This window comes from Choloepus didactylus, chromosome X, assembly GCF_015220235.1.
Source record: "Choloepus didactylus isolate mChoDid1 chromosome X, mChoDid1.pri, whole genome shotgun sequence".
NCBI classification, from domain to species: domain Eukaryota; kingdom Metazoa; phylum Chordata; class Mammalia; order Pilosa; family Megalonychidae; genus Choloepus; species Choloepus didactylus.
In genome coordinates, this window is record NC_051334.1 from 144327384 (window position 1) to 144350894 (window position 23511).

General features: G+C 46.5%; 1 protein-coding gene across 1 annotated transcript in view; it reads right to left on the reverse strand.

The window, feature by feature from the left end:
• TMEM255A (transmembrane protein 255A) overlaps positions 1-20942 on the reverse strand; it is a 59482-nt gene extending 38540 nt beyond the window's left edge. The window contains exons 1-4 of the mRNA XM_037820889.1: positions 20722-20942; positions 12853-12922; positions 8859-8898; positions 7641-7778 (exon numbers count right to left, since the gene is read on the reverse strand). Of these exons, the coding sequence (XP_037676817.1) occupies positions 7641-7778; positions 8859-8898; positions 12853-12922; positions 20722-20779 (306 nt within the window). The 5' untranslated portion in view covers positions 20780-20942. The remainder of the gene's footprint in view (positions 1-7640; positions 7779-8858; positions 8899-12852; positions 12923-20721) is intronic.
• Positions 20943-23511: the final 2569 nt, after the last annotated feature.

Here is a 23511-nt window from a genome sequence, read left to right on the forward strand (position 1 = left end):
GGTGGAAGAAAGGAAGGACAGAATATCCCACACCATCCAAGACTCTACTGAGAATACCCTCATTTGACAGCTAAACCATGCCTGTCTCCCACCTGATTTTATTGCAAATGTAATTAAGATGTGTTGCCATTACATATACTGATTAAAATTTGGTTATCAAACTAGTCTGAGTTCCAGCCCAGCTCTTCCACTTATGGCTGTGTGACCTTGAACAAACTGATTAACCTCTCTGAACCTTAGTTTCATAAGCTGTAAAATGGGGACCACAATGGTAACTGCTTTATAGGGTTTTCGTGAGGATTAAATGGGATGATACATTCAAAGAACTTTTCACAGTGCCTGACATAGTAAGCACTCAATAAATATCATTGTTCTAGTAATTATCATTTTTGTAAAGACACTTATTTTTTGAGCAGCTCTAACCTGATTTCAGCTGAAAAACCCTATCATTATTTGCTCTGTTTCATGACAAGAGAGTTTCCCTGTTCTCTCTTATCCCCTCTCCAGATGTTCTACAGCTGTTTTTGTCTTTTTAGGAAGAATTCCATGAATAGTCTGTGCTTATGGCACTCTGTGCCACTTGCAGAGATTGAGAGAAATATGGAGGCAGCTTCATACATGGAAAATAAGTCCTTTTATTGAACAGTTTATTAGCTTCCACAGATATTCACTGAATGTCTCTTGGACCCCAACAGCAGTCTTTGCCCTAAGACAGGAAGCAAAGACACTCACTGTTCCTGACACTCTCAAATAACTCTCTGATGGCAATGACCAGAAAAGGTGAGCTGCAGTCTTGTGGAATTGACTGGAAAGACAAGGTACTCCAGGACTGGGAATCCCAGGACAGCTAGTTACTTCATCCAGTTCCCTTCCTTTCCATTCTATTCCACTCCAGTCCATTCAATTTTCTAACATCCACTGAACACTTCTGTGTGGCAAGCATTGTAAAGCTCTAAGTTAGAGATGAATAAGAAAAAAATGATCCCTGACCTCCAGTAGCTCACAGTCTAGTGAGGGAGAAACAGACTGTGGTTAAGGACCACACACAAGGTATAAGGTGATACAGAAGCAGGGAATAATTCATCAAGGATTATATCCCTGGATCTGCTTCTTATGAATTCTGCGACTTTGGGCCAGTCCCTTAACTACTCGGTGTTTTAGTTTCCTCATCCGTAAAATGAGGATCCTAATAGTACCTACCACACAAGGTTGCTGTGAGGAAAAAATGAGATAAAGTATGTAGTGTGACTTGTATTTAGTATGTAGACTGCTAAATAAATGGTAGCTCTAAGGTTTCACAGAGGAGGAGACATTTTAATGTGGGCTCAAAGAATAGATAAGAGTTCACCAGTCAGGGAACTACTATTTATTGAGTCATGGCTGGAAGAATTCACTTACCTTGATGATAGGTTGATGAACTCACCAGTATCAATAATACTACCTTAGACTTGAATAGAATTTTAAGTAAAGGTGTACTTTTACCCCATTTTGATCACAGGAAAGCTATGGAGTTTGGTGGAGCTAATATCATCCCCATTTGAAAGACAGGAAAATAGAGGCCACACAATTGTATGGACTTGTCTCCTCTTATAGGAAGTTAATGGCAAGGCCAGGACTAGCCTGTAGGTCCCCTAACAGCTGGTGTTCTTTCAGCCACATCTTGTTGCATTTGTGGCCAGTGTTAGCAGAATAGTGATATTCAAGGAACAAGGGCCTCAATGTAAGTCCACAGAAGGAGTTCTCAGCAGGGAAGGAATGAGAAGACCTGTTTGAGGAAGGGCTGAGGAGGTGAAAATAAAGAAAGAAAAACTAACATAGATTTTGGAAAATGGGCAAATGCTACTAATCAGTCATTTGCTCTCCTGAGGCCTCAGAAGGTAAGCTCTGTAAGTCAACCTTCGAAAGTAGCATGGAATCATGTAGTGTTCAAAACTTTGGAGCTCCATCTTGATTCCCTGTTACCTGAACAAATAACCAGTTTGCTTTGTTTTGGCTGCCCTCCACTTGTTGAAGAAAAAGACAAATCATTAGAAATCAAATCAGATTCAAAGGCTTTTTGGGGGCTGGACTCAATCACCTGTGCCTACTCCCACCCATTGCTCCAGACACCAAGGGCTGAGGTCCAAAGCGATTAGTCATTTAATGAATTATTAGTAATTTAACAAATATTAATTAGACATCTACTCTGTGGCAGACACTGTGTAGGGCTTTGATTTGGAGGCCAGGGCAGGGGGTGGGGTCTGATAGCAAGACCAATGAGACTCAGCCTCAAGAAGCTCATACTCTATCTAGGTAAATGGTCCACAATCCTTCTTTACAATTCTGAAATCCACAAAGCTCTGAAAATGGAAAGGGTTTTTTGGGTAACTAAATTGTTGACAAAACCTCACCTTGACCTGATGTGAGGTTGTTTTATAATCTTCATCCCACTTAGTGCAAAAATTCACATTTTATTATATAAACATGGAAGTCCTTGATTCTGGGGTGTTGCTTGAGACACCACTGGGGGTGTTAGATTATATATGGTTTATACAATGTATTATCTTTCTAAAAACAAAAAAAGTCAAAATTCTGCAACATCTCTCCCAAAGGTTCAGATAAGGGATTGTGGAACTGTATAAATAAAGCTAAATAAGAATATAACCCAACAGAGGCCACAAAGCAGGATATGAGTATTTTCCAGGAAGAGTGAGTAGTGGGGACTTCTGATAGGGAGTTCAAAGATGGTAGGCACCACCGTGGACCCCAGTAATTGAGAACTGACCTAGCTGGGTCTTTAAATTGGGATGGCACAAAGCATTTGAGTAAACACAGAGAAAACAGGGAAAGCATTTCAGGCAAGTGGGAACAATGTGAGTAACAGCACCAAGGCAGAAAAACCCGTTACCTTCAGAGGACTGTGAATTGACTATTTTGGCAAAAGGAAAGGTAGTGGAGAGGTCATAGGAGACCAGTCTGAGGAATCTGCAGTAAGCTTTGAATGGCATGCTAAGGAGGCAACAGGAAGCTGATGAAAGTTAGAACTGTGTGGCATTACAAAAGTCATATCCAGCAAATCAAGATTCAAGTCTTGTCTTTGAAATGTACTTACTAAGTCAGGAACATGGACTTATATTTTAGAGACCTTTTCAACAAAAGGTGGGGAAAGCTAATTCTCAGTAACCCACAAAATCCCACTCGCAGAGCCCCTTATATTTCCTGAGCATTCAGTTAATTAAAACTTTTTTTGGAGTTCTCAGGAATCTTAATAGGTGGAGCTGAATCCACATACAGGGCTACAGAAGGTTTCTGGGTTCTTGACGGTTTTTGAATGATCCCTGGTGTTAATAATCTCCTAATAATCGCATGGTAACTTTGATATGATTTTCAATTAACTGACCTCCTAGGAAAGTGGGACAGAAACTCCTGGTTTCTTTCCTGAAAGAAAACCCAGGCTGTTACAGGCCCCCCAAATACAACAGCTGGGAAAAGGGTATAAGAATGAAAGCCTTTCTCCACTGATCAGGTGGTACAACTCTATTTTGTGGGAATAGAGTTTGGGAAACACATCTAGAGGCTTTGCTCTCCTGGATCTAAGGTAAGAGTTGATACAGAAGGAAGGAGCAGCCTCTCCTAGCTGCCTTTTTCAGCTTCATACAACACCAAGACTCTTCATTTTTTAGGCCTTTTAAATAGAAAAGGACCAGAACTTCTCTGGAATGGAATATGTCTTGAATATTGGGGATAATAAAAATCTTCTTTGTCTGTTTTAATTTTTTAAAAATTTACAGGCTTATACAGATTAACACATCTTTAAAGTGTCCATATGTCACTTAGGATGATGATACCACATCTTAAGTGCTATCACAAGACTTAGGTTTTGTAAACTGAATTATATTTTTAAATGCCCAAGATCTCAATATTTAAATAAACTGTTAAAGTCTTCTTTTAATCTAATTTGTCCATTTTCAAAAATTTAAGTTCTCATATATTGTTAACATCCATTTAACCAGAGGGGAAAAAAAAGGCAGAGTTCCAAATAACCTGAAATTTTTTCGCATTTCTATACAATGGTCACATTTATTCAAAGTAACCAATTTATTAGTTTAGAATCTTGAAATGCCATATTATGCTCACTCTGATTTTATTGCTAAGTATATTTTATTGTGTTTTAATCCTCTACATGGTTGCTGAATTATAGTCCCCCAGGGTGCTTATTAAAATACAGATTCAACATGTGTTACTTTTTCAATCAAAGATTAGCTTGTGAAAAGAAAATTCAGATTCTTGGTCCACCCAGACCTTCTGAATCAGAATCTCTGGGCACAGGGCATAAAGATCTGCATTTTCCACAGCTTCTGCAGATCATTCTTATGCACAAGATGGATAAACACTGGCTTAGAGTTTATATAGAACTCCCTAATAGCCAAACTATTCAATTAGAGAAAGTGTCCCATTCCCAGACAAATCTGGATTCCTAGGCGTTTACTGTTTCAGAGGGATGAGTTGTAATTGTATTTGTTACAACATGACCTGACCTGTGATCGCAAATGGATTTGTCTGCTTTTCAATCTTCATTCTTTCCTCTTCACTTGCTACAATTAAAACTCATTTTAAAGAAACAAGCTACAGGAAATATAAGAGCAAATTTTAAAAGGTTAAACCATGGGGCACACTGTTAGGGATGGTTCTTCTATTAACATTTCTACATTAGTTTTTAGTGAAACACTCACACACACACACACAGACACACACATGCCCTCACTGCTGCATCTTGGAATGCAAGCTGAACATCAGTCACGCACCCTCCTTCCTTTGTTAATGTATTCTAACCCAGCCACCCACTGTCAGATATTCTACAGAGAAGGTTCATAGCTGCTGTTTATGAATGGGAGTTCCCACTCTTAAAAGACATGGAAAATACCTTCCCCTCGCCCATGGAGCTTGGCTTGAGCATTTGCTCATCAGTCAGAAACGTTTTACTAAATGCAGCTATCTGCAACACACAAAGTCACACAGACCCTACAAATTACTTTTCCAAGCCACCAAAATGCAATCTTACACCCACCCCCTTTCTTCCCTCCCTTACTTGTGTTTAAAAATAAAACCCAATTCTGCTGAGGACTGGTTTTCTTGCCTCACCACAGGAAGTGGACCGAGTGAATTCTCAAATCACATGTTTAACAGAGAGCACCAAACAGTGTTTGTAGGACAACTGCCCTCGGTTGGGGGAGTCCTGCCGGCCTAAGAGCAAGGAAGGAACTTCCCCCAGCAGCCGTCAGCCTGTGAAAAGCGCAGCACTTCCCCCCACCCCAGCTTTGCTAGGCTATTGAGGAGGCTGACAGTGGAATCGGTGACCCAGGCAACAGGCGCCAGGCTTGGTCACTCACAGAGCTGACTTGTCCACGTTTCCATCTTTAATCCCTTCTTTCCTCCCTTTGCTTCTCTCTCCAACCCCCACCTCTCAAAAAAGGGGGATGGGGGGAAAGAAAGGGAAAGAAATAAAGCAAAACAACAATAAAATGCATCTGACCTCTTTGCTATCCCCCACCCTAAAGTTCCTGCTCTTTAGTAATTACAATTGGGGTGCTGCTTAATTGATATAAAAATGCGATCCAACCTCTAGAGTTAGGTTTTTGGGTTCAACAGCAGTGTGTGTAGACCCAAATGGGGGTATTATATGTAAAGAGCTCAGCAGTATCCAAAGTGAATTTTGGGTACCTTAGGGGTGAGTAAAACAGTCCAATGGCCTGGGGGAAGAAACTATGAGAACTCTATTTTTAAATTTGTTGTTCATCTAAAATAATAAGAAAGAAATTAAGTGTTACTAATATTCAGTAAATAGACTGTCACTGGGGTCCTCCAGTATCAGATGATCAGGGAAGCTATCCTGTAGGAGGAGGGCAAGTTCCAAGCAGCAAAGGGTTGATTGGTGGTGCATTGTACATGTGCCCAGATTGTATTATCTAGTTTCAGCAAAACTAGTCCCAACAAAATGGACAAGAGGTTTGGAAAGATTCTGGAGGAGAAACCATGAATTGAAGATGACCTAATAATGTAAGCACCAGCGAGCAACAAGAAAATGACAGTTGACACCTCTTCTCATCATAGGGTGAGCTTTTTGCCCAGACAAAAAACAATGACACTCACTGCAAAGGAGAGGCTAGGCCTGCCTATAATTGTGCCTAAGAGTCTGCCCCTGAGTGCGTCTTTATTGCTCTGATGTGGCCCTCTCGCTCTAACTAAGCCACTTTGGCAGGTGATCTCACTGCCCTCCCATCTATGTGGGCTCTGACTCTCAGGGGTGAAAATCTCCCTGGCAATAAAGGATATTACTCCCAGGGATGAGCTTGGACCTGGTATCATGGGATTGAGACTATCTTCTTGACCAAAAGGGGGATGCAAAATGAAACAAAATACAGCTTCATTGGCTGAGAGATTTCAAACGGAGTCAAGAGATCATTCTGGTGGACATTCTTACACACTATATAGATAACCCTTTTTAGGTTTTAATGCATTGGAATAGCTAGAATTAAATACCTGAGACTATCAAATCCCAACCCAGTTGCCTTGATTCTTGAAGATGATTGTATGACAGTGTAGCTTACAAGGGGTGACAGGGTGATTTGGAAAACTTTGTGGATTGCACTTCTTTTATCCAGTATATGGATGGATGAGTAGAAAAACGGGGAGAAAAAAATTAAAGGAAAAATAGGGTGGGAGTGGGGGGTGTTTTAGCTCTTCCTATTTACTTTTATTTTTTATTCTTATTTTTACTTTTTCTGGTACAAGGAAAATGTTCAAAAACCAGATTGTGGTGATGAATGCACAACTATATGAAGGTACTGTGAACAATTGATTGTACACCATGGATGATTGTATGGTATGTGAATATATCTCAATAAAATTGAATAAAAAACAATGACACTAACGACAATTTAATCATATCTGATGAAAAGTCAGCCAAAAATGTTCAAAATTATCTAGTGAGTTATTTGGAATAAAGATTTATAGTCCCTGTCTTTAATGATGAACTTCACACTAAGTATGTATCACTCACTGAAATTTTAGTTAATGTTAGTATGAAGATATTAAAACCTATCACTTATTTTTTGCCTAATCTTTGAATTTCCATTTTTGTTTAAGTTTTATAAGCATGTACATAATTTGTAAATGAATAAATGTACCTATTTTAAGAATATATATTCTGCATGTTTTCCCTAACAGGAGTGCATGATTCATTTTGGAGATCAGTGTTGTTGGTTGCACAATGTCAAGAAGCAAGTGTCCTCAGATTTCAAGTTAGATCAGGTGACCTTTATTACACAGGGAAAGCAGATGCCCAGAAGGGAAAGTACCTTAGCCTAAGGTTAACACTGCTACTTGGTAAATCTCTTAGACCCAGAAAATTGAGATCTGAGAGGGTGAGATGACTTGCTCAGGATCACACTGCTAGTTAGGGATGGAGTTGATATTCTTCTGATTCTCAGTTCAGTGCTCTTCTTAACAGACCAAGTTGCCTCTCTTTATAAATATAGAGAGATATAAAGGAAAACTAGGCAAATGCTAGAAACTCAAGCAGAATTGAAAACCATCAGAGTGGAACCCAAATTTTTGTAACCAGCAAGCTACTGAGACCTACCTATGCCTTCTATACTTACAATAACTCCTGGGTAATAACCTCTGACAGTCACATTCTGGGTCCTGGTGGTTGCAGCAAGGCCCACCGTGAGAATTAACACGGACACAATAAGCAAAGTCACAGTAACATAGATGGAGTTTCCTTCGATTGAAGGCTCCTGAAAGCATACAGAGAAACTGAAATTGCTCATTCCAGAAAGAGATGGGAGCAACTTAAAGAAAAATCAAGAACATGCTAGGAAGGTTTTCCTTTCCTACTCCAGCTGGTAACTGGGGTTACCTCTGGGGAGTGGAATTATGAGAAACGGATGAAGCTTTAGTGCTTTCACAGTCATCAGGTGCCACTTTTATAATAAAAATGATAGTTCCATTTTGAAAATAAACAACAGAAGAGATTTCACGGTTACATAAAAACAAAACAAATTTTGTTGCTTTCAGCATTCTATAAAAGGTGTCATACTCAATAGAATGTTCTGTTAAGCCAAATTATAAGGCATATGACAAATGGGAAGTGTGTGTGTAAGGGTATTAAAAGAAAATATTTTAAAGTCAATACACAACTAAGAAGCCCCCCCCCCATAAGCTAGAATACGTGAAATTTTATTTTCGGTGTAAATATCAGAACCATAGCCAATTACTGGGATTTTTTTTTTTCATTTATTTCTGACATCTGCTACTCCACGTATAAACTTTAAAATGGTGTGTTGGCAAGATTTGTCACATAACAAATGTGTGTAATAAAGTAAGTGTTTGGAGGTCATTAGTCCACAAAGATATGTATTGGGGGAAGTAGATGGGGAGGATTATAACTTATATACATTTAGGCTTATTCAAGGGTGACATAAATATAAATGATGAGAAATCCATTCTCCTACTCAGTGCTTATTTTTTTTTAAACGGGCTTATTAAGTCAGAAAGAAAAACTGTTTCTAATCTAGCTTTTCCATTTAATTTTTTTTAAGGAACCTAGTACTGTTCCATACTCTGTATGTATTTCTCTGGCATGGCAGGGGGGTGGCTGGGGGTCTCTCAACAGGAAATACCAGCCGAGAGTTATCACCTAGAAGTTCTTATAAAAATAAGCAATGAATGCTATGAGAGTCCAGTTTCTCAAATGGGAGTATGGGGGGTAGGGAGATAAATGATGAGTTTGCCCACCCAGGTGGCTTGGTTGTCATTTGTGCCTAAGGAGCCACTTGGGTCTGTTCAGAAGACCCCATTATTCTGTGAGGCCTCACTGCAGCATCAGGAAGCAGCTGCGGAGAGAAGCTGCCCAGACTGCACCACAGGGAAGGAGGGAAGAGGGATGAGGGAAGGGGGAGGGAGTCGAGACAGCCAGGTGAGACCCAGGAGGCCTGGTGGTGGTAGGAAGGTGGGGCTACAGCTGGCCTTATGCCCCCACCCCGCCCCTCAATGCCTGTATGGAAGAAAAGCATCAGGAATGCCACCCTGGATCAGCCCCACCGTCCATCTTGTCTTCCACAGTACAGTCCCTGCTAAGGACTCCAAGGGAGGTGGGAGGGGCTGGCGGTCTCCCCTGACGTCAGCCTAGCAAGTGAGTTAAGTGATTCATCAGGGTCTTTTCTAATACTGTTCTATGCTAAGACAATTTTACATTGAAATGTATAAGTGGCTTGAGCGTTTATGGGCACCCGCATACTAAAGCACCACATCTCACCCTGGGAGGAGAGGTAAGGAGAGTGTGGAGAATGAAGGCTCCTCTCTAGTGGAGCCTGAACCCAGCCTACATGGGGACAAATATTAAGGACCACTGCAGACACCTGTCACATCAGGGCCCTTTGTGTGGGAGAGTTATTAGGGAAGCAAATGGCAAACTGATTGGTGATAAACACAATGAACAAATGTGGAGATCCTGGCTGCCTGGTACTCAAAGGGGAATAGAAGAAGGGTGGGAATGGAGGGGGCAAGATTTATTTTTTCTGTTTGCCTTAATGTTAGTTATTCTTACTGCTGATTTCAAGGGGCCCTAAAGGAGTCTTTAAGCCAGGGTCCCCGAGTCTATTTGATGATAGACACTTCTCAGTGAATAGGCAAGTTGGTTCCACAGAGGGGCTCTAACATAAACTTACCAACATCCCCTTCCACCCTAGTCATCCTTTCTCTTTTGTCATCATACCATTTCTTGACCCCCGCCCCCCTCCCCTATTCCAAATTGGCAAAAGAGAGTGAGGAAACCAAGATGCACCAAGGGTATCTTTGTGACACAGGAAAGTATCTCAACACCTTACACCTCAGAGACTAAATTGGGGAGGGTGTGTGTGCATGGACTTGCTAATTCTTTGATTCACACTCCTGCCCCCTCCCCCAACTGGCCTTTGATCCTATTCACAACTCTTGGGTCTCCTTTGCAAATATCACTCCAATTCTAAAAGCATGGGTGCCAGGTCAGAAAAGTGACTCAGCAAACCACATGGTGTCATTTGAAACCCCTCCCCCCACCATGTTTTAGAACCTGAATTGAAAATTCAGTTAGTTGAGAAACCCAGGCAAAGATCCTACAGCCCCACAGGGGCCTTGCCTCCAGACAGGATTTGCTTTGGATAAAATTTCTAAGAAAACTTCCTTACCACTAGGTTGAACTCAACTCTCTGTCTCCCCACCCCCCCAAAATCACCCCTTATTTTATACCATAAGGACCACAATTGTGTAAAATGAAATTATTTTTAGTAGCACTTGGGGGTTAGCTATTTTAAGAAACCCAGGTTGCATCCTTTTAAAAAATAAAGTATAACCCCTCAATTTATGTTTAGTGTCAATGGGATTTAATAAAATTCACATCTACTTAGAACAAGACACCTGTTTTCTGAAGCTATGGCCCAGGATCCTAAGAGGCAGCTTGCAATAGTAAAGCTCATTGCTGCTTAGGACATTTTCCCTGTGGTTGTTCTATTTTAGAAGGTAGAAGGGGAGCTTTGTTCTTATTAAAATTTGGGGCTTCCCTTAGATGTTCCTGTGAACAAAGGACCGTTTCATTCCAATTTTGTTTAGTAAATCCATACATCAAAAAACTCAGACACAATGAGGTACTTAAAGCAGCAGTTACCTGAAAACAGTGCCTAGCACAGTGTTAGATACCTTGAAGCAGTAAATACTTGTTGAGTGAACAAGAGGTAACATCTCAGAATTGCTTCCCTTCTAATAAAAAATGCTGGGGGGCTTAAGGATGTGAATAAAATATGGGCTATGCTCATAGAGTTGATTTTTTTTTTTTGCACTAGGGTACACCTGAGGGCTCCCCAGAACTGTGAAAGACTTTTGGTTAACTAGTTGTCTTAACTCCATTGTTAACTCGGTACCCAGTGTATATTTCTGTTTAAACAACAACACCTTCAACCAACAGCAGTGGGAGAGTCTGAAATTCCGTCATTGGCATTGCCTGCCCCACCCCCCAGCAGTCTCCCTGCAGAACCACTGCTGCCTTCCCTCTCTGCAGTGCCCCACCCCCACCCAGGATTCGTGACTACCAGTATGCTCGGATCTAGAAGGGCCCAATTTTTTGCTGTCACCATCCTTCCATATACAACCAGGTTCTCCCTCCCTCTTCAAGGTGTTCCCCTGGTCAGAGCCTCCACCTGCACTGCAGTCTTTGAATCTGAGCCCCTCCCTTCCTTTGAAACCTACTTCAAATTCACAGGAAGTTTTTTTTTTTGATCAAGCTCACTCTAGTCACTTATTATTCCAAGTCCCCTGAGATCCTAGATATCTTAATCAATATATTAATTGTAACTGCTACAATTACAATTGTAATTGTGGGTCTGGTCCACGACCCATACAATGTCCACTGGTCTAGGTCATCCAAGATCAGAAAGGAACCAGGGTGTGGGTTTCCAGAAGGTTCAATGATCATCTCTGCTCACTTGTGCTTTCCCTTGTACATGTTTTTTGTTACCCCTTCCTGAGAGAGAAGGTAGGGATATAATCTCTATTGGGTTGCAGCAAGGGTAGGTGCCCTGTACACTATGTCATTAATGACTGGCTAGTTCTTGGGGCTGATCTTTTTTTTTTTTTTTTTTTTTTACTTTTTTTTTATTCATCATTTTATTGAGATATATTCACATACCACGCAGTCATACAAAACAAATTGTACTTTCAATTGTTTACAGTACCATTACATAGTTGTACATTCATCACCTAAATCAATCCCTGACACCTTCATTAGCACACACACAAAAATAACAAGAATAATAATTAGAGTGAAAAAGAGCAATTGAAGTAAAAAAGAACACTGGGTACCTTTGTCTGTTTGTTTCCTTCCCCTACTTTTCTACACATCCCTCCATAAACTAGACAAAGTGGAGTTTGGTCCTTATGGCTTTCCCAATCCCATTGTCACCCCTCATAAGCTACATTTTTATACAACTGTCTTCGAGATTCATGGGTTCTGGGTTGTAGTTTAATAGTTTCAGGTATCCACCACCAGCTACCCCAATTCTTTAGCACCTAAAAAAGGTTGTCTAAAGTGTGCGTAAGAGTGCCCACCAGAGTGATCTCTCGGCTCGTTTTGGAATCTCTCTGCCACTGAAGCTTATTTCATTTCCTTTCACATCCCGCTTTTGGTCAAGAAGATGTTCTCCATCCCACGATGCCGGGTCTACATTCCTCCCCGGGAGTCATATTCCACGTTGCCAGGGAGATTCACTTCCCTGGGTGTCTGATCCCACGTAGGGGGGAGGGCAGTGATTTCACCTTTCAAGTTGGCTTAGCCAGAGAGAGAGGGCCACATCTGAGCAACAAAGAGGCATTCAGGAGGAGACTCTTAGGCACAAATACAGGGAGGCCTAGCCTCTCCTTTGCAGCAACCGTCTTCCCAAGGGTAAAACTTATGGTAGAGGGCTCAACCCATCAAACCACCAGTCCCCTATGTCTGTGGTCATGTTAGCAACCATGGAGGTGGGGTAGGCGAATACCCCTGCATTCTCCACAGGCTCCTCAAGGGGGCACTACATCTTTTTTTTTTTTTCCTTGTTTGTCTTTTTTCTTTCTTTTTTTTTTTTTAACTTTCCCTTCTTTTTTAAATCAACTGTATGAAAAAAAAAAGTTAAAAAGAAAACAAACATACAATAAAAGAACATTTCAAAGAGACCATAACAAGGGAGTAAGAAAAAGACAACTAACCTAAGATAACTGCTTAACTTCCAACATGTTCCTACTTTACCCCAAGAAAGTTACATAATATGGGGCTGATCTTTTGAACTGATTAAATTAGCTTACCTGAGTCTGCTTTGCCATACAGGGAGGGTCCCAGGAAGTCCCAGTCTCGAGCATCCGTGGAAACAGGTGGCTGCCCACACAGTGTGCTGAGAGTTAGCCTCAAGACCCTCACAACCTCCCAGACATTTCCCTAGAAGAGCTGAAACTCCCCCACCTCCCCTTTGGTCTATTCTTTGAATAGAGGCATCCAAGGCAGTGGGTGGATTATAAATGTGTCTTTTGGGAGAGAAGGAGTACCCTGCTGCAGTTGAGGTGCCTTAGCGCCTGGGGCCAAAAGGGAGAAGGGGGTTACTGGAAAGGGGTGGAGGGTCGCTGGGGTCAAATTTCCTTCTTCATAATTGCCAAGAGCCTATTCCACTCAGAGCCTTGGACTAACCCTTCGTCCTCAGGCAGCCAGTAAGTATCAAGTGCAGGTACCTTGGTGCAGTGTGTGCCTGTGTGTTTTAAATTTTATTGTTTTGGCTTCAATTGTTTCTTGCCTGTAGAGGGAATCTCCTCAGAAATGCAGAGTTTAGAGGCTGAAACTCTCACCCACCCTTCCACATCCCACACCCCCATGCAAGGGAAGGTGGTGTTTCCAGAGCTAAGTGGGAGTAGCTCCTAAGTAGCCTACACGCTGATTCAGGACTGGGCTGGGCGGGACCAGTGCCAGGAAACTCCAGGGAGACCTCCCTGTCCAAACTGGAAAGCCAGTGTTACCATTTTACTCAGGAATTTGCTAATGCCCTTGGCTGGCCGGCCTTAAAACGCGAGTGCATGGTGCGAGCTCCTTGTCTATGTGGGATCTATGATTCCTTTCCCTCGGTGTTGAGAATGGTTTGGGCGAAGCCCACTCAGCTTGTCATTGGGCAGACCTTTCGGAAAGCGTAAGATTGGCTAAGGCCCCTGGGGGCCCAAGAAAGAACTCTCATTTTGTCCCCAACCCAGAGCACAGTGTGCCAAGTAGTAATGTTTTAAGCCCTGGGCCACTAACCGGTCCGCTGCCCTACAGGCAGACGGCCCCGGGACAGGCAAGCGGGGTTTGTAGGTGGTTGTGGTCCGCAGCAGGAATATGCGACGCGGAACTCTTGCACTCTTGCACCCAGCCAGACCTCGCGCCACAGCTTGGCGTCGAGGAGCCAGGGCTGCGTTGGCGCCACAGCTGGCCAAGGTGAGGAGTGCAGTCTCTGGTTGTATATGTGTGATGGGGGTAAGAGGATTTCTGTTACTGCTGGGCTCGGACCTGAGTCTTTGCACTCATTTGTACCACGTTGAGAATTACTATGTCCTTAATAATAAATAAGAGCAAATTCTTATACAGAATATGCAAAATCATTGAAAATACGAATCTTTCCGCCATCCAGGCCGTAACACTTCCTGGGGCCTCCCGTGAACGAATTATTTTAAGACTGAGTCTTTTGCAGGCAACAAGGAGCTCACATGGAGGGTTCAACCGTTGCTCCCCCCCGCCCCCCTCCAGCCCCTCGAAATGTTCGTGCAAATTCATCGGAGTAGATCTGGGCAGACGGGATGGGAGGAATTAGGGATGGAGGGATTTTGCAGAATGCAAAGTATCTGGGAAAGAGAATTCGATTTGGTTAAAGTGCATCTGAGTCGAATTATCAGATTAGGTGGGATCACGGTTTAACAATCTCCTGCCGCTCTTTTGGGCTGCAAATTAATTTCTCCACCCAGTGAAATCATAGGGCTTGGGAAGGTACCTAACAGCTGAGGAGGGGGGTGGGGGCTGGGTTTGTTTTTGTTTGTAACTACCAAAAAGCAGCTTCGGGGGTAGCCAAATTGGTGCCTGGAGGTAGCTGACCCCCAGTTTTGATGAGGAAAAGAATCAAGCCGTATCGGGCTAATGGGTTTCCCCCTCCCCCTTCACTCCACCCAGAGAAGAAAAGCGCAACTTCGCAAGATGCGCGGGCTGGCTCTCGCTTTTGCTTTCTAGCGCCCTTACTAGTCCCCCCACCCTTTTTTTTTCCACACTCACGCACATTCCGAACATTTGTAGAATAGGAATCAAATTCAAGGAATATTGATCCTACTGCTGCAGAAGGCCGGGCTGGGCTGTCTTGAGCGATTCTCCGGAATTCCCCTCCAGGGAGACTCCCCCCCATCCCTACCCCTTACGCTCCCCGCCCCGTTCCCCAGGGTTGCGCAAACTCCAGGTTCCGCGAGGTGCTCAGTTCCCCCCGCTGCGGGGACTGAGCTTGTGCCTCGACTTACCAGGCCTGGGCCAGGGGACCTGATCACCCCCTGGGGAGGGTAGTAGGTACGGGCGTGAGTGCCCTCTGCAGCCCCCCCGAGCCTGAGGAGCGAGGTCAAGGCAGCTCCCTTTTCCTCACCCAAAATGCCACTGGCAGGGGAGGCTTGCCGGAGGAAACCGCCTTTCTCCCAACTGCCCTTTCCCCACTACCTTATCTTACCCACTCACTCCCTGGTGCCAAGGCCACTCCTGCCACCGCCAGTGCGCATGCACCGTGGCCAGAACAACCCCCGCCCGCTGCAACGGCTCCTGAATCCTCTCAGAACCAATCCTAGCCCCTCTCCCTTCAATATTGCCATTTTAGGCTACTTCACCTCCTTTCCAGCCCTGCCCCTCTTACCAGCCTATATAACCTGTAATCACCCCTGAATAAATCTCTTTGGCGCATACCCCTACTGGATGAAGAGTGTTTTTGTCCTTATCGCCGCCCTCCTTGCACGCCTCTCGCCGAGGACTCTGGCCAACGTCCTCCGCCTCGCCCTCGCCTCCGGGAAAGAGCCCCCGCCGCCGGTACCCTTTAAGCAGCCCCGAGAGCTGAGGGCTCGGCTACCGGCCGCCACTCCCCCTAGAAGCAGTAAACCCGACCGCAACTGGTGCCCCGTGTGAGGAACGTCTCCACACGACAGTTTGGCAGGTCACCCGCTCGCCCGGACGCCCCTCCAGCTTCCCGTTTCCTCGCCTGCAAGGTAGGGCCGCCTCTCCCTCGCCGCTTCCGGAGCCGTGTGAGGTTCCTTGCTCCGAAGCCGCTCCTCCCTTCCCCCACGCTCTCTTCATCCAGTAGGAACTCCTCCCTTCCCCCACGCTCTCTTCGTCCTCTTGTATGCGCACTTCTATGACCCCCGTTCCTCCTAACACTCTCCCTCTTCCCCTCCATTACTTTGCTGTAGTTCTTTGTATCTTTATTTCCTCATTTGGTGCCGTGTGCCTCTTTGCAACTGCCCCCCCTGACTGCTCTCGTTGCCAAAGGGCATTGCTTTCCGCTCTCGCCGTCTCCTTCGGCCTTGCAGCCACAGTTTATCTCATTCTCTCTGCTCAGTAAACTACTCCTCCGTCTCCTCCCTGCCAGCCGGCCGGCCCGGCTCGGGAACAACTCCCCCTCCTCTCCCCTCAGCTATGGGTAATCGTATATCTACATGTCAGGCACCTCAAGTTCGTGCTCTAGCGGGTCTCCTAGACACGCATCGCTGTAAAGTGTCTGTCCGGCAGCTGCAGATATACTGGGATCTCCTGCTGCCCTTTAACCCATGGCTCACCACTTGCCATCTTTGGGACCCTGTTACTTATGATCGCCTTATTGATCGAGTCACTAATGCCATGGAACATGAGAGCAAGCGTTTCCCTCCCGGCTTGCTCCCCACCTTAATAACCATCCGCTCCTGCCTTCAAGGCTCCCTCCCCCCTGATAGAGGCCCCGTTAAATCCAAAGAGGCCCTATCAACCCAGCCAACAGACTCAGATAGCGATACTAATTCAAATCATGACTCGGACACGGAGTCCTTAGTCGAGCAGATTAACAACGCGCTCGAGGTGACTCCCAAAAAGCAAAATAACACTGCGCCACGCCAAGATGGCGAACTTCCTCCTTCTTCTTCCATCGAGGGGAGGAAATGCTCTGGTGATGACATCAGCCCTAAGCTGGACCGGAAACCGCATGCGCTTTACCCCGCCCTTTCACAGGGCGGAGTTAGTCCACCATCTTATGCCTTGAACCCCGCCCTTTCACAGGGCGGGGCTGATCCACCATCTTGTGTCTTAGCCACGCCTACCGCGCCGCCATCTTGCGACGCTTGGGGCCTCCCACTCCCGCCTCTCCCTCCGGCGAGCTCCCCTTCGGAGCCGCTACCGGCAGCTGCCGCCGTTCCTCCCACCCTGCCGACTAACAACCCCTGGCTGCCTTCTGCACCTCAAGGCAACCCTTGGGGCAACGCTCCCCCTACCCCCACTCCCGCGCCAAGTCCTCTGCAAGCGTGTCCTCCTTTCTCTCGTGCTTTTCGCTGTTTTCCTCTTAACCTTGCCCCCACCCCACAGAGGCCGCATGACTGGTATCCCATTGACTTAGATACTATCAAGCAGCTTCGCAAGGCCGTCAAGGAGGACGGGTTAGGTAGCCCATATGCCTCCCAAATACTGCAGGATCTCGCCATGAACTATTGCATCCCCCAAGACTGGGCCTCGCTTGCCCGTTCAATTTTTAACCCCGGTCAGTTTGTTGACTGGCGTGCTCACTTCCAGGCAGAAGCAGCTCAGCAAAGTGAGCAAGACGCAGCCCTTGGAGTCTATCATCCCCCCGAAGCCTATTTGGGCACTGGAGCGTTTCTAAATGCGTCTGCTTATGTTAATGCCCCTGCTGCCTTCTGGACTGTCCTCAGAGGCATCGCCTTACGCGCGTTTGCCAATTGCTCTGCCTGTCGGCCTAATAAATTTACCAAGCTCTTCCAGGAGCCGAGTAAGCCTTTCGCCACCTTTGTCTCCAGAGTCGAAGAAACCTGCGCCAGGAAGGTAAGTAATCCCCAAGCCCAATATTACATGTGCCCATCCTCAAATCCTGGAAAATCGTGCTGTAATTCCCCCAACGAGTACTACTGTGCATACTGGGGGTGTGAAACATTAGCCACTAATTGGAAGCCTCCTGTTCCTGATCATTACCTTACCCTAAAGTGGGCCCCTACAGAGTGCAAACTCCCTATTGTTAACTGGCTCGGCCAAGAAAGTAAGGGATCCTGCACACATCTTAATCTTACAGTGCAACTCCCCACTGATCCCTCCTGGTTACTCGGTCAAACTTGGGGCTTCAGAATCTATGAGAAAGGAGCCGACCGAGGATCACTTATTCTAATAAAAAAGGAGGCTGTAAGCCAACCATGCCAAAATACTGCTTTAAAAACACCCTCTGGCCTAGGTCCCAACCAAGTCATTAACCCCCTTTTTCCACAGCTCTCCAGCCGCACCTTAGTTCCAACTAAACGTACTTCAACTACATCTCAGACTCCACCACCCCAGCTTCCTCTGCCCCCTTCTCGTTATTCCTCTCCCCTCCTCAGCCTCATCCAAGCCGCCTTTGCCTCAGTGAACTCCTCCAACCCCAATTTTACCTCCTCCTGCTGGCTCTGCCTCTCCACCTCTTCCTCACTGTACGAGCCCGTTGCCTCCAACCTCTCCTTTTCAGAAAGCACAGAAGACAGCCCCTCGGAATGCAGTTGGAATACCTCTGCCGTCCCCCTGACCTTTCATTCAGTCTCCTATACAGGAAAGTGCGTCCGTCCTCGCTCCAGTAACTCTCCCGACCTCACTGCCTGTGCCAGCTACTCATCTCCCAGCAGCTCGGCAAAATTTCTCATTCCTCATAACTCCTCCCAATGGCTCTGCTCCTCTACAGGACTTACCCCCTGTCTCAGCACGAATATCATCAGCGAATATAAAGAAACTTGCCTCCTAATTGTCCTTATCCCTAGGGTCTTATATCATAGCGAAGAAGACTTCTTCCTCCGTCTGGAAAGAACTGCAGCTCCTGCCCTTCTGCAAAAGCGAGAGCCCATCACCGTCCTCACAATTGCCTCCCTCCTAGGTCTTGCCGGCGCTGGCACCGGAATCGCTGCACTAGCCAGTCAAGGCTCCGCCCTAACTCACCTCAGGGCAGCTGTTGACGAGGACATTCGCCACCTACAAAACGCTATTTACCATCTAAAAAATTCTGTCAATTCCCTCTCTGAGGTAGTGCTCCAAAACCACCAAGGTCTTGACCTTCTCCTCCTCAAAGAAGGAGGCCTCTGCGCCGCCCTAGGAGAAGAGTGCTGTGTTTATGCCAATTCCACAGGTCTCGTCGAGGACAGCCTGAAAAGGGTCCGAGAGGGACTTAGAAAAGCGTAAAAGAGATCGTGAAGCCACCAGTTATTGGTCCAGTTTTTTCACTCCCATCCTCCCATACATCCTTCCTTTTCTTGGCCCCCTATTAATAATTATTCTAGCTCTCATCTTAGGACCCTGCATCATACGCAAAATTGTCCAGCTTGTAAGAAAACAAACAGATGCCATTTTTTCCTCGTTCGTGCAAATCCAGTATCAGCGACTCGCCACCTCTGACGCCCCCCACTCCAAGATGACAACCAACCCTCCGCGACCTCAACGCCACCGGTCAACCCGCCGACCGCAAGGCCCTTCTCAATCACCTGAACATCGCTCTCGCCTCGAGTTCCAGCTTCTCTGAACCCCTGAACTTTGAACCCCTGAACTTTAAACCCATGAACTTTAAACCCCTGAACTTTAAACCCATGAACTTTAAACCCCTGAACTTTAAACCCCTCACCTTCTCCCAGCCTGCTGCAGCGGAGCCATTGTCAAGCGCCCGGGCACCACACCAACACTGAGCTCCAGCCTCGCTGAGCCACCGTCAACCCCTTTTTCCCTTCCCTGACCTTCCCCTTCCCTCACCCTTAGCGGACCTCTCCGGTAAAGCCTCTTCCTCTAATTAGAAAAGAAAGGGGAATTGCGGGGACTGAGCTTGTGCCTCGACTTACCAGGCCTGGGCCAGGGGACCTGATCACCCCCTGGGGAGGGTAGTAGGTACGGGCGTGAGTGCCCTCTGCAGCCCCCCCGAGCCTGAGGAGCGAGGTCAAGGCAGCTCCCTTTTCCTCACCCAAAATGCCACTGGCAGGGGAGGCTTGCCGGAGGAAACCGCCTTTCTCCCAACTGCCCTTTCCCCACTACCTTATCTTACCCACTCACTCCCTGGTGCCAAGGCCACTCCTGCCACCGCCAGTGCGCATGCACCGTGGCCAGAACAACCCCCGCCCGCTGCAACGGCTCCTGAATCCTCTCAGAACCAATCCTAGCCCCTCTCCCTTCAATATTGCCATTTTAGGCTACTTCACCTCCTTTCCAGCCCTGCCCCTCTTACCAGCCTATATAACCTGTAATCACCCCTGAATAAATCTCTTTGGCGCATACCCCTACTGGATGAAGAGTGTTTTTGTCCTTATCGCCGCCCTCCTTGCACGCCTCTCGCCGAGGACTCTGGCCAACGTCCTCCGCCTCGCCCTCGCCTCCGGGAAAGAGCCCCCGCCGCCGGTACCCTTTAAGCAGCCCCGAGAGCTGAGGGCTCGGCTACCGGCCGCCACTCCCCCTAGAAGCAGTAAACCCGACCGCACCCCGCCACCACCATTGCAGCTCTGAATTTCAGGGCAGCTTCGAGAAAGTCGGGGGCGGGGGTGATGACCCTGCTTCTTCTAATTATCGTTAGTCGTGAGCTCTTAGAAGCGATGAGGACTTTGTAAAGAGGGAGCGTTGGCCGGAAAGTGAAGGCGCAGGTTGCAGGGAAGTGTTTTGATCCCCAGGCAGCTGGGATTTACTGCTGGCTGCAAGTCTAGAGACACGCACACAAACACGCACACACCCGCACTCCAGGGCAGAGATACTCCGACGCAAGCTGGGCACTCAGATCTCAGCGCACCGCCCCCGCCGAGCTGCTCCCCTGGGGCTCTGGTCCACGACCCAGCTGCTGGGGTGCACGGACCTCTGTAGCCCCGCTTCCCGCTCCCTGGGTCTCCAGAACGCTCGCAGACCAGAAGGCAGCGCACTCAACCCTTGCTGCCACCACCCCAAGGAAGGGCGGCCAGACTTACCCATGGAATCGGGCAGGCACATATCGCTGGACCGCTGCTGAGTCAGGGACTGGTGCATGGTGAAAGCTGTCCGGTTGCCCCAGCCCGTGAAGCTGCTTCACGCGCCCCCGGGTTCAGGGCACCCCGCAGAGCATCCTACTCCGTGGCTACCTCCCTCCGTCCCTCCGAGAGTTGAGCGAGACTGCCTCTGGTAGCGAGCTGCAGCCCAAGTGCCGCCTCTCCCTCCCTTCCCCTCTTCTCCATTCTCCCTCCCTCTTCATCTGCCTCTCTCTGCTTTTGGAGGAAGCAGCATTGGCCGTCCGTGCAGCGTCGTGCGCTTGCGCAACACCCCCGCCTCGTTCCCCCTAGCCGCCCCCCCCCCCATCCTAGTTATTCACCTCCCAGCCTCCCAAGCCAGACAGGGAGCTGTTCTAGCCCCTTGGGGCCAGGGCTGCCCAGAGAAAGCGGGAGGCTTCAGCCTGGGGCAACCGACCTTCTCCGCGGTTGGGAGAGAGGGTCTTGGGTAAGAATCCTGTTCTAGGATTTATGATTGGGGAGGGGGACAGAGTCAGAGGTTCAGAGCTGGGGAACTCACATACACACAATACACGCACACATTTGTGCAGGTCTGGTCTTGGTGCTTCCAGAATGACATAATGGAGCTGGAGATGATCCAGAGAGGGACCACTCTGTAATCAAGGGATTGGGTGGGGGCTGGTGGTGGAGGGGGCTGCTGTATGAAGACGGATTAAACAAGGGTAGACTCTAGTCTGGAAAGATTAAGGCTGGGAAAGGATGTGACCAGAGTGTATAAAATTATGCAAAGATGGAGAGGGAACACAGACTTATTCAACCTATCTGAGAATTCCAGAACCAACCACTTCCTAAGAGCTAGAAGGAGATGCAGATGCATCTAAAGCAAATATGACTCTGCATCAGCATCCCAATTTGTATTTCTCAACGTGCTATTATATCCAGGATCCCATTATCTCATCATAGCAGCTATGTGAGATAGGAAGAGGTGGTCTCAATAATCTGATGAGGAAACTGAAACTCAGAAGGGATGGAAATTTCCTGTGGTCAGTCAGCTAGTAAGTCACAGAGGTGGGATTTGAACCTATATCTGTTGGACTCCCTGTCAGTGCTCTTCCCGTCCATGGTAGCTGAAAAGGAATATTACTCTAAATGGAATTTGTAAACCTAAGGAATTCATTAGCCCCAAGAGGTGCAACAGGGTGAAAACACAAGTGGCTTTGTAAAGAGTGAAGATAAAGTCACTCTGTGGATTGCTAAGGGAAACTGGGAATGAGGTGGGAATGCCCCTGATCTTGAAAGACAGCCAAGTCCTTCCCCTGTCCATCCTTCCATACCTCCCAGAAGCTTCAAGGATATTGGGCTAGAAGCATCATGTTGTTGGCCTGGAAGAGTGGTTCTGATATCCTTAGAACAGCTGCAGAACAGGAAGAGGCCTCCTTGGAGTTCTCCAGGACTACTGCTTGGTGGCCAGGAGAGGTGGAAGATGAGGAAGGGGATAGGTGTGTGCTCCAACTCCTTCTGGAAACTGCCCTGTGGGCCTGGAATTCTAGGGAATTTATCTGTTTGGAGGTGTCCATTCTGTCCCAATGAGGAGCTCTCAGGTTCTGCTTGCCAGAGCTCCTTCCAAACAGCTTGCCCTGATGACTGCTGCAACTCTTTCTCCACGGCCGTCCTGCCCACCCTGCCCCCCCCCGAAACAAAACAAAATAAAACACCAAAGCAAGTCACATGTAAAACTCTCCTGAGAGTCTGTGGGATGAAGGAGAGTTTCTGGTTCCTTCCAGATCTGATGTGCTAATCTGCTCTGAGGCTCTGTTTCTTTATCCAGGAAATGGAACTGAGGCCCTTTTCCTTTGCCCTTCTTCCAAAGGAAGAAAAGATGCTTCCTTTTGAAGGCCAAAATATAAGCCTTTTGTAAAGAACTTGGGCATCCCAGGGGCCAGACTGAATGCTGTGTCAGGTATTATTAGCAGCCCTACACTATAGCTGTGATTTGGGGAATCTGTGACATACATCCTAGATAAAGACAAGATGCCCACTGTGGTAGAGGTGTGTGTCCGAAGCATGCTTGGCTTATTTGTCAGCTCCCCAAAGCAGGGTGAATTCCCATATATGCACTCTTGCAATGTTCCTCTTTGGGTTATGTTTGCCTATCTCTTTTTCCTCTCACTCTAAATATCTCATACATTTAATCTGAAGAACTCCTGCATTCAGCAACAATTTCTCAGGAGTGCCTCACAATTAACTAATTTTGTTTCTGTGAAAGTAGCCTAGAAGAAAAATGGTTTTATACAGGCTAGAAAAGACTGCTTAACACTTTCTTTAGAGATGCTGGCTCCCCTAATGCAACCATACAGCTAGATACCTAGAAAAGCCAAATAGAAACTTCCATGCTGTTTTCGATGGAGAGAATGAGGCCTTTTCACCTTAAAGAGAAACACACAACCCATCAACTGACACAGAGGACACAGGTAATTTGACCTGTATAATCAAAGCCACAAACCAGTGATGTGCCCCATTGGGAATGAGCCTTGCTTTATGCAACATCTGTATTCCTAAATCCTGCATGTAATTGAACCCTATTTAAAAAAAATACTAGAGGAGCTGGTGATTTAAAGGAACTGCATACTGTATATTTCCTTTATACCATGTCTCAGAGTGCCTTATGAGACTCAGAGCGCAGCAGGTTCTCAGTCAAGTTAAAAATGACTTTGAGATCAGTAGGAGTAACAATAGCAGCAGCTGCAGCAGCTCAGAGAGAGAACTAGGAAAATA